The sequence below is a fragment of the Dioscorea cayenensis genome, chromosome 5 (genome assembly GCF_009730915.1).
Source record: "Dioscorea cayenensis subsp. rotundata cultivar TDr96_F1 chromosome 5, TDr96_F1_v2_PseudoChromosome.rev07_lg8_w22 25.fasta, whole genome shotgun sequence".
Taxonomy (NCBI): domain Eukaryota; kingdom Viridiplantae; phylum Streptophyta; class Magnoliopsida; order Dioscoreales; family Dioscoreaceae; genus Dioscorea; species Dioscorea cayenensis.
In genome coordinates this window covers 2,767,431-2,778,787 of record NC_052475.1, presented here as the reverse complement: position 1 = coordinate 2,778,787, position 11,357 = coordinate 2,767,431, and the positions used below count along the sequence as shown (strand labels likewise).

Here is an 11,357-nt window from a genome sequence, read left to right as displayed (position 1 = left end):
AAAGTTATTACTAGTACCGGGATCATAAGGTCTACTCACTTGATCAATTTTCTATTTATTTGGAGGTCTGTTGCCTTGATTTAAAGCATTCCCCTATCTCCATTTATCTCTGTTGCATAATTTTTATCACTGATCCTTTGAGTGTGCACTTGAGAAGTAGTCTGATTTATATCCTCGGAATATATTTTCTTGCCTTTTACTATTTCTTTCTATTTTGCTATGTCCATAGTCATCCTTGGGCGCCATTTCTTCAACACCAATGGATGATTATCAAAAGTAAATGGGCCATTCCTCAAGACTTGATCACATCCCTCTTCATCAAGAAATTGGATTAGAAACAAATCAGGATTCACTCTAGATACATTCAACACCCCAAGTTTCTTCCACCTTGCTTGAATGAAAGCATTGAATCTCTCAATCCTTGGTTGCATCCCATAGACACATCCCACCAACGCATTTCTCCATCGTTTCTCCTCCTGAGCAACCTCATCCGAATGAAATCAAACTACTCTTTGGCCATTGAAAACAGATGGAGATATGAATTTTAATTCACTGCCTCTTTCCTTGATCTGATTGTCAGCAAATAAAGAAACCCATGGCTTAGATCCATCTTTTTTATACTCCCCCAAAGAACCAGAATCAACATTAACCCTGCAATCAGATTTCACCAAACTCTCATTTGCATTTAGATTTTCATTGACATAGAGGTTACCAGTAAAATTCTGTGATGAATCCACGATTAGGGTTCGTTCATTTTCAAAACTCTAGTCCTCCATCGCCTCTACATCATTTACTTCATCATGATCAAGCACCAAGTAGTTCTCCATCAATTGATCACGATCAGCAACAATGACATCTCTTTGAATCACCAGCTTTCGTCCTCGACCTCTTTCCCACGCCATGGGAGCAAGCTTGACGTGTGCATCAAGAGAAGTGTATTTTTTATTCTTGAGTATCATTAAATTTATATATATATATATATATTAAAAAATAAACTAGTTTTATGCATTGCATAAATAAAAATTAATATTACTAGGAATTTAAATAAAATCAAATTTTTTATCATTTGAAAAATAAAAATAATATATTTTAATAATGTACATGGAGCAGAGGGTAAAGGGTGTATATATATATATATATATATGCACATATCAAATTTTGAAGAGTATCTTTTACGAGAGATATATAGATCATTAGATGAAACTTTAAAGCTTACACAAGAAAACAAATTAATTAAAATAAATTGAATTTTTTTACATATAAGCATAAATATCTAGTTTTCTTGGGCATCCATGCAAATTTCCTGAAGAAAGATATTTTAATTTTTTTTTCCTGTTTTTCCTATTGTACTCATCCCTAGATAATTATTTGCGCTTTTTTTTTAAAATTTTTATAATTTAACAGATATGAAAAATAAAAAAAAGTTAAAATCATGAATAATAATTAATTATTTATTAATTAAAATATAACTTGGAAATCGGATTTATGAAACTCGTTTCCCAGCTTGGTAAAATCTGACAGTCTTTCTTCGTCTCTGATCGAAGACTACAAAACCCTAACTTTGGTGATTCCATGGCGATGCGGTACTCCGGCAAACCCTAGTCTCTCTGCCATGGAGGGATCGTCTCGGCGGTCCTGGGATCGCACGGTGCTGGAGCCGTTTGCGGAGATCGACCTGGCAGAGATTGCTGGCCTCTCCTCTGCTACCCTACTCTCGATCCGCTCCGTTTCGCTCTTTTCCGATTCTCATCAAACATTAGTCTTGATTGGCACCGGTGGAGGCAAGCTTCTCCTCCTATCCCTTGATTCTTCATCTAAATCCATTGAGCTTTTGCGATCCGTGTCCATTAGTAATCTTCCAATTGAGTCCATCGAGATCTTGACGGAAATTGATAGGATACTAGTTCTCTCGGATGGGTTCTTGTTTCTTGTTGATCGGCTTTTGCTGCAAGCCGCGCGGAAGCTGGGGTTTATTAAGGATGTGACTGCGGTGGTGAAAAGATTGGGTTTTGGGGACTTCTTAAATTTGGATTTTTCAGGTGATGGGCTTTTGAAAGCTGATGTCTCGAGTGCGGGGCAGAGGCTGCTGCAAAAATTGGGCTCAGGGATTCGAGCCAATGGTTTGAAGCAGCTGAGAGCTTCAGAATCGCATAGGGACAAGGAATCCAATTGTCTCATTGCGGTTGCGGCATTGAAAAGGTTGGTATTGGTTGAGCTGACAGTGTCTGCGACCATTGATGTGGACATTGATTATGGGGGTATTTTAGTGCGTTTGAAGGAGATGCAAGGTGTTGAGGGGGTAAAGACAATGGCTTGGATTGGAGACTCTGTAATAGTGGGAAGTTTGGATGGTTATATGTTGTTTTCTGCAAGCTCAGGGAAATGCACCCCTATTTTTTCACTCCCAGAATCTTCAGGACCTCCAAAGTTGCTGCCTTTGTTGAGGAGCAAGGAAGTGCTTTTGTTGGTGGACAATGTGGGTGTGATTGTAAATGATGTTGGACAACCAGTGGGAGGGAGCTTGGTTTTCCAGTATGTTCCAGACTCCATTGTTGAGATGTCTTCACATGTGATTGTTGCAAGGGACAGTAAGATGGAATTGTATAGAAGGAAGACGGGTACCAGCATTCAGTCACTAAATTTTACAAAGAGTGGTAGTGGCCCTTGTGTTGTGGCAAGTGATGAGCAACGAAGTGGAGAAACTGTTGTGGTTGCGACATCTCATAAGGTAGGTAAGACTTTTATCTTTTTGTCCTATTTATTGAGGTGTTTCTGAATAATGAATTAGTAGTCACTTGATTTGGTATTGAGACAAATAGTCATGTGCTACCTAAGATCTCCAATGGCCTGTTATCACCTCAAAAACAACTGACGTCATCCATCAAATACTAGTAAGCATGTGTTCCTCAAGATTTCTGAGGGCATGTTGTCAACTCAAAAATAATGATAGTTATCCATCAAATACAAGTTTTTTGTCGTTCTAAGAAAGCATTAGCGCTTGTTTTATTATGTTACTTCTAGATCTTGTTTTGACCATGCTCATTATGACATTGGGAAATAATCTTCCAGGGTAAATCAGATTATAGACGACGTCATCCATCAAATACTAGTTAGCATGTGTTCCTCAAGATTTCCGAGGGCATGTTATCAACTAAAAAATAATGGAAGTTATCCATCAAATACAAGTTTTTTGTCATTCTAAGAAAGCATTAGCGCTTGTTTTATAATGTTACTTCTTGATCTTGTTTTGACCATGTTCATTATGGCACTGGGACATAATCTTCCGGGGTAAATCAGATCATAGACATAAAAAATTGATGAACTTGTTATGCCAAAAGCTGCTTTTGCATTATCTGCAGCTTAAAATGTTTCTGCGGCATGGAACCTTGCTACTTAAATGTGCTGTTGATTTTGATTTCACTCTTTCTCGGTTTGATTTGCAACTCTTGCTGTACCATGAATGTCATCATGTCTTCAAGAGTAAGAATACTTACAGTTTGAGCAGTTCCTTGGACAAATACTTCCTGTGTTAACATTTCATCAAATGGTTCACGTGTGTTTATCTTATACGTTTGTTTTCATCTAAGATTTATCCTTTATCTTATGTTAAGCATGCATTTTTCACAAATCTGTAGACGCCAGCTATGCTGCCTTTTAAAGATGTGATGTCTATTAAGTTGCAGTTTCTTTGTACTTTAGATTTTTTAGTTTCATTTTATTTATTTACTTATTTATTCCTTGCTCTCACTTGTAATTTTACTCATATTGATGTTTTCAGGCTATTTTTTTACATAAAGTGTCCACTGAAGAGCAAATTAAAGATTTATTGAGGAAAAATAACTTTAAGGAAGCCATCAGTTTGCTTGAAGAGGTGGAATCAGAGGGTGAGATAACAGAGGAAATGCTTTCATTCATCCATGCACAACTTGGGTTCCTATTGCTTTTTGATCTGCATTTTGAAGAAGCTGTAATTCATTTCTTGCTCTCAAAGACTATGCAACCCTCGGAAGTTTTTCCTTTTATAATGCGGGACCCAAATCGTTGGTCTCATCTGGTATGCAGCATGGCCTAAATTCTTTTTCCTTTTAATGATTGTTGAATGCCTCAAAAGAAATATGTCTTTTAGGTTCCAAGGAATCGATATTGGGGGTTGCATCCTCCTCCTGTACCTCTTGAAGATGTTGTTGATGATGGACTGATGGCCATTCAACGCGGTATGTTTCTTAGAAAAGCAGGTGTAGACACATCTGCAGATGAGGATTTTCTTTCAAACCTACCAAGTAAGGCTGAGCTATTGGAGTCGGGCATCAAAAACATTATAAGGTCCTGCAACCCTATGTGCTTTGATCAACGTAATCCTTGTATCATGAAGGCAAACCCTAGTAATTTGCACATATATTTTTCTTTCTGCGGTAATAATAAAATATATTTCTTGTTGTAGGTATCTATGTGTCTCACGGAATAAGGATTTAATTCCTTCTGTTCGGGAGGGTGTTGATACCCTTCTTATGTATCTCTATAGAGCCCTCAATCATGTAGATGATATGGAGCAACTAGCATCATCTGAAAACAGCTGTGTGGTGGTATGTTTTAGTGCATTGTATAAAATTTCACAATTCTTAACCATTGATCAACGTGTAAATTTCCTTTATTAATGCTAAATCAAATTTACTTTAAAGAAACCTATGAAATGTACCTATTTATAAGCCTTGGATTGTAAATTAGTCATGAATTTTAATTATGAATGCTGTTCTTAGAACACTCATTGAAGAATTTCCTGCAACTTGTGTTGGCAGAGCAGGAGGAATTGGAAAGTTTGTTAGGTGACTCTGGGCATTTGCGGACGCTTGCATTCCTGTATGCTAGCAAGGGGATATCTTCAAAAGCTTTATCTATCTGGCATATATTAGCAAGAAATTATTCAACTGGATTATGGAAAGACACCTCAATTTCTGTAGAGCATGACTTACCAGATGTTTCTATAGATTCAATCTCAGGGCAGAAAGCTGCTGCCATTGAAGCATCAAAGCTTCTTGAGGAGTCAGCTGATGAAGATCTGGTCCTTGAACATCTCGGATGGGTATGTTTATTTCTTCATAACTTTTTTCTAACTTGAAGATGCTTTTGATTTTCATTTATTTCCTACTGACAAGGTTCTGGTGCATGCTTCAGATTGCAGAGATTGACCAAGATCTTGCAGTCCTGATATTGACATCCGACAAAAGGGTGAATCAGCTTCCACCTGGTAACACAAGATCTGCGAACTCATCTATTTCTTTATATCTTCATTATCTAATTTTTAGTCTTGCCTGGAAATCTGAAGTAAGGCAAATCTTCTTCCAGTTCTATTGATGTTAGCAACATTTTTCACCCAACTTGTTAAAAATTCTTCCTATTGTACACACATGTAAGAATCAGTTACACTTAGCCTCTAGGAGTTCTCATATTCTGTTTACCAAAAGAAAAACATTTTTCAAATGAACTTAAATGGTTATCATTTCTTGATTAGAAAATTGGTAAATATTGAGGACGAACTTCTTTTTTGAGGGTGCAATGAGAATGACCTTGTTTATTTGCCTGATCTATCAATCAGAATGATATCTTTATGAAAGTAGTTATCAAGTAAATGGGCATTCTTTTAAATCTGTGGAGTTCTACAGTTTAACTTGCTTGACATTTACTTGATAGATTGTATTACTATTGTGCTCTCAACTTGTCTGTTTTGAAAAGGATGTTGCTCTATTCTTGGTAATCATGGACTTGTTTTCCATGTTTGCTGATCATTATAGCTTGCAAATGATCCTTCACTGCCAAATAACTAACTCAATTCTTTATTTTCATACAGAGGAGGTCCTCAAAGCAATTGACCCAAAAAAAGTTGAGATTCAGCAGAGGTAATTGCTAGCTCATTCAGTCAAATATTCATGCCAATGATCCTAACTACAACGACCCCTAGAGTGTTATTTATTTATTTGTGATAAATCATAACCCGATTTAACCTTTTTTTGAAACTGCAGTTAGCTGTCCTATATTTTTTCCCCCTAAAGTGGTATTTGCTTTTATTTATTTATTTTTGATATATCAATGTCTGATTACACTTTTTATGTTGTTTGGGCTTCTTGTCACTAGTGCATATACCTTTTGGATATTCTTGAACATTCTACTATAAAGAGTTATCCATCTATGTTCTGATGTTTGTGATTGTTTTTGGGTGAGATATCATTATCATTCATGTTACCTGCACCTTTATTAATGAAAGCGAATATAGTTGTTTGAGATATGTTCTGATTGTCTCTTTATTTCAGTTCTTTTTTCTATGACCTTTAAGATACTATTAATCACCATGGCATATTTGTCTTGTCATTTTTGGAATGGGAACTGGTAGGCTGTGTTGCCCCTTTAGATTCAAGTGGCGTCTTTATTTTTGTGCAATGTTCATTTTTTGCTATCATTTTTTGCTTATATTTTCCCATGTTCTTGATATCATGCAAATTTATTTTTAATTATTACTTCTCTGCGTTTGTACCTCTAAAGAAAAACTCTGCGGATTATTCTGATACTGACTATAGTCTGAGTTGACATTTATGTGTGGTCATTCTTTCTCAGTTAGTACTGTGGGCACCTTTTGATCCTATTTGTGATCATGATCTGTAAATTTTGTAGATTTTTGCAGTGGTTGATTGAGGATCAAGACTCTGAAGACATCCGTTTCCATACGTTATATGCTCTTTCTCTTGCCAAATCTGCTATTGAAGCTATTGAAAGCACAAGTGGGAATGTTGACTCCAAAGCTGATCATGAGAAGAAAGTTTCTGATGTTGATAGCGGACCTGGAAATTCAATCAGGGAAAAATTGCAAGTATTTTTGCAGGTTTCAGACTTATATGATCCTGAAGAAGTGCTTGATTTGATAGGCAGATCAGAATTGTGGCTGGAAAAGGTTCTACTTGTGCACTGACCCTTCATTTTTTTTTTGGGATATTGCTACAAATTATGGTTTATCACAAAAAATAAAAAAATATTAAACCTGTAAAAATGTTGCATGTATGTGGGTGGGTTCACAGACCAAGTTTCTATAAGTTTAACTTATCTTGTTTTGGTAAAATAAAGATGAAATCGAGCGCCTGCTTGACTGTTTTAGGCAACTAACTGGGATTTGAATAAGTTGCTCTTGAACCACTTGACTTTGTTAATCTACTACATTTTACCTTAATATGGACACTTGCCAATTGCGTTTTGCATAATTGTTTTTTCAATGCTTTTTCAGTCACACTAGTTGGAATGATTCTTTTGTTATGATTCATTTGGCATAGTTTTGTATGTTTTTGTTTTTAGTTATGATTTTTTTTTGTCTGACTGCTTTCTTTAACTTTTGATCAGTCAGTACAAGACTAGGTTTTCTGTTGGGGCATGGTTCACCTGTGGTTGTTCTTTGATGCTTTGTGAATTCTTTATTTAAACTTTGTTTTGACTGTATAACAGGCAATCTTGTGCAAGAAGATGGGCCAAGAAACATTGGTACTGGAAATTTTGGCTTTGTAAGACCAAATTCTTTATGTAAATTCATTTTCTATTATACTGTATTTTACCAAATAAGTGATACTGTTTTCATTTATGGGGAATAATGTCACTCTTGAGAGTTATAATGGCTGATACTTATGCCGTGTTTTTTATCTTTATGTGTTTCAAGGAAACTGGAGGATTGTGAAGCTGCTGAACAGTATTGTGCTGAGATTGGTAGAGATGATGCCTACATGCGGTGGGTCTTTCTCTGTTTTGTTATTGTTATTATTAATTTTTAACATTGTACTGCATTCATGGTGCATGACAATTGAAGATTCTTATTTGGAGTTAAAAATTTTCACATGCCAGGTTACTGGATTTGTATTTGGATCCAGAAGATGGAAAGGCACCCATGTTAGATGCTGCAGTTCGTCTTCTCCACAATCATGGAGAATTCCTTGATCCTCTACAAGTGTTAGAGGTATCAAACTGATAGTTTTTTGCGCTTGAAAGTGCTCTTCCTTGTTTAATTAATGTAATAAAAGTTGTATTAGTCAGGAAAAGTCAAAGTTATTCCTTATCATTTTTTTAGTTAGTTTAGTTATGGTTTGCAAGGTGGCAGTTTTCAAGTCCTTAAGTAGCTTGCAAATTGGTTTTGGGTATAATCCTTTTGCAAATTATAAGTTTTTTTTTCAAAAATAAAATAAAAAATAAAAATAAAATTATGTGTATTCTTTGTACTTATTATACAAGTTTGTTGCCAGTTGTTAGTGAAGTCCTTGAAGAAATGGATCTTTCTGGTAGTATCACTCTCTGATGCTTTACTTACTCTCATATGCTATGCTAAAAAATCATATGAAATTTGAAGCCTTGTGTGAAAACCATCAGCCATATCAAATAAAATTTGTCTTTAAAATACTTTAAATTTATTTTTCTGATGTGACAAGGTCTTTACTTGTGCAATGCAGAAACTATCTCCTGAGATGCCTCTTCAGCTTGCCTCAAATACAATATTAAGAATGCTGAGAGCTCGAGTTCATCATAGTCACCAAGGACAGGTAAAAGTTTGTCTGACAAAATGATAAAAGAAATTCTCTTCACTTGTTTACATAGCAATCATAAACCTTTTGATTTTCATATTTATATCATGAGTGTTCATTTTTAAAGTGTAATAGTGCATGTTCTTGTTAGATGACATTTCCTTGAAACTGTCAAGTTGTAGTCTGAAGTATTTGAACTCAAATGACACCACACTTTCATTAATCAATGTATCTGAATTTGGTGTGTTAAATGACTGCCATCATATTCATGAAATTGACTATGCTCTTTATTTTGGCTTAGATTGTTCATAACATCTCAAAAGCTATGAATCTTGATGCCCAGTTAGCTAGAATAGAGGAGAGATCAAGGTATGTCCAAATAAGTGATGAAAGCATTTGTGATTCCTGTCACGCCCGCCTTGGAACTAAGCTCTTTGCAATGTATCCAGATGATTCAATAGTTTGTTACAAGGTATGTGCACATCATTTTGTGTCTGATCTTTTTTGTTTCTTAATCAACACATCAGAATTTATGTTGAATAAAACACGGCAGATATATGTATATTAGCATGTACGAGACAATGCCATGTGAGTAATGCAGGCAGGAATTTGTAACTTAACATAGATTTAAATAACAGTTTCAGGCAGCAATTTGTTATTGTTCTCACATGTGCTCAGTTATCTGAACCTCACCCACATTTTACTTAGCTGATAAGTTGGTTAATGTTCTCACAACTGGTTTTGTGCACCAAGATATGTCTCTGGTAGTAGTAATCCTAGCTCGAGGTCAAGGCAAAGGGTTTGTCTAGCATTACAAGCTGGTTGCCTTTACCATTTGAAGCCGGCATGCTTGTACCCGCTTATTCATGCCTAGTATGAGAATTATTTTTTAATATCTTGTCGTCCGATGTTTGTTGATGTTTCTCATCAATATTCAATGTCACAGTGTTACCGTCGTCTAGGAGAATCAGTGTCAGCCCGAGGTCGTGATTTCCAGCAAGATCCTGTTTTCAAGCAGGGTTGGCTTGTGACCAGATAACATCCTTCAGTTTTAGTTATAAATCAAGGTTCTCATCCTATCACTGCTTAAAATTTTAAATATGTCGGCGGCCGAGCTCATTGAAGGTATCATCAACTGCTCTCGGTACCATATCCTTTTATTGGTACCTCTTATGAAAGTGATATGGGTCTCTTGGTAACATGTTACAGCATTATTTATTGGTGTTATGATTTTTTTCTTTTCTGTAATCTTATACATGATGGAAGAAAGTTCTGGCCAGAAAATTCCTTGTATAAACATTGGACTGTTGTGTTTCATGTCTAACAAAGAGATAATGTTATGGCAAACGTTTATTTGGCCAAGGCTAGTAATGTATTATTGAAAAGCTGAGCTTTTTTTTTCGTAAAATAAACTAACAAAATATATATATATATATATATATATGGTTTTTGATTAGGGGTTTTAGGGTTGTGGTTTTTTATTTCATTGTTTGAATGCAGCGTTTGTCCCGTTTAAACGATTTGCATTCTAATTCAGTTTTCTTCAGAAAAATAAAAAAGGGAAAAAAAATAAGAAAAGGTTATCTAGTTTCTGAGCATTGAATACTATAATATGTGGCTTTATTTTTTATTTTTATTTTTATTTTTTTTTAATAAAAAAATAAAAAGAAGAAGAAAAAGAAGAAAGGAATATGAAAACAATAAGCAATCAATCAGTAAACAAAAGCATTATAAATAAATAAAAAAAAAACATTAATAACCACTCAACCAGTCCATCATCATCATCCTCTAGAGCGTTTCAAGCATGAATATTAAAACAGTAAACATTCAGTGAACAAAACCATTAAAACAAAAACATTAATAACTACTTAACCAGTCCATCATTCATTCATCATCCATAGCATTCAAGCAGCAAACATTCACACTTTAGAGAAAGAAAAAGCATGAGAAAAGAAACTATATTCATTCAGTGTTCGTGTTCAGCATCAACATTCCCTGACTGATTCTTCAGCAGCAACAGCAGCAAAATCAGATTGACGTTTCTTTAGGTTTAGGAGGAATCTCAACACACCGATACGTGATGCCATTGCATCGACCTTCATTCTCACAACCATCACAGTCATTGTCCGGACTACAGAGGTAAATCGGCGGTGTCCTCCGTTGCCTGATGATGGTGTCTCCGATGATAGAGCAAACTCCACTGGTAACGCCGATGATGAGACTCATCACAACTCGATCAGTGAGGCTCTTCATGATCTTTAGAGAAAAAAAAAACAAATTGTTTTAGAAGAGCTACTAAACCCTAAACAACAAACAAAGATTGGGGAAAAAGAAAACAAACCCTTAACTTGTCTTGCAGTTGCAGAGGAGGACGATGCACAGGTATGACGTCTTCTTTTTCTCCACAGAGAGAGAGAGAGAGAGTAGTACGTTCATTTTAATAATTAATATAGCCTCTACGCCACTACCAGACAAAAGTTTCTTTCCAAAAATCAATAAATAAATATTATATATATATTGAAGAATATTTAATAATTTGTTTTATTGACTGTGCTGTTGGCTTTTGGAAAAGTACAGTGTTATAGCAAATTTATTATACTGTTCTGTTATTTTATTTGTGGTAACAAAATCCGAATATTTACAAATCTTGCCCAAAAAAAAATAATAATAGAAGATTGTAATATTCATTGCACTGTAGAGACTTGTGTGTCACAAACATCATGAGACCGTAGATATATAGAGACTCCCCCTACCACAGGTGACTCTACACAGACCCTTCGATGCTCTCTTGACTTCATAAGCACTGGACAGAAC

General features: G+C 35.4%; 1 protein-coding gene across 1 annotated transcript; it reads left to right on the top strand.

Moving 5' to 3' along the window:
- Positions 1-1,514: 1,514 nt before the first annotated feature.
- On the top strand, positions 1,515-9,781 carry LOC120261226 (vacuolar sorting protein 3). Its single transcript, XM_039269019.1, has 14 exons — positions 1,515-2,728; positions 3,779-4,054; positions 4,127-4,323; positions 4,442-4,583; positions 4,802-5,080; positions 5,173-5,245; positions 5,846-5,894; positions 6,664-6,940; positions 7,483-7,538; positions 7,691-7,759; positions 7,873-7,984; positions 8,472-8,561; positions 8,845-9,015; positions 9,490-9,781. Exons 1-14 carry the CDS (start codon positions 1,613-1,615, stop codon positions 9,580-9,582), a joined length of 3,000 nt encoding a protein of 999 aa, XP_039124953.1. The 5' UTR covers positions 1,515-1,612; the 3' UTR covers positions 9,583-9,781.
- The last annotated feature ends 1,576 nt before the right edge of the window (positions 9,782-11,357 follow it).

Excerpts from the sequence above, each read along its gene's own strand:
- LOC120261226 (XM_039269019.1), top strand. The coding sequence starts at position 1,613 with ATGGAGGGATCGTCTCGGCGGTCCTGGGATCGCACGGTGCTGGAGCCG. Across the intron at positions 4,055-4,126 it reads CAAATCGTTGGTCTCATCTG|GTTCCAAGGAATCGATATTG; the intron begins GTATGCAGCATG and ends TATGTCTTTTAG. Across the intron at positions 5,246-5,845 it reads GGTGAATCAGCTTCCACCTG|AGGAGGTCCTCAAAGCAATT; the intron begins GTAACACAAGAT and ends ATTTTCATACAG.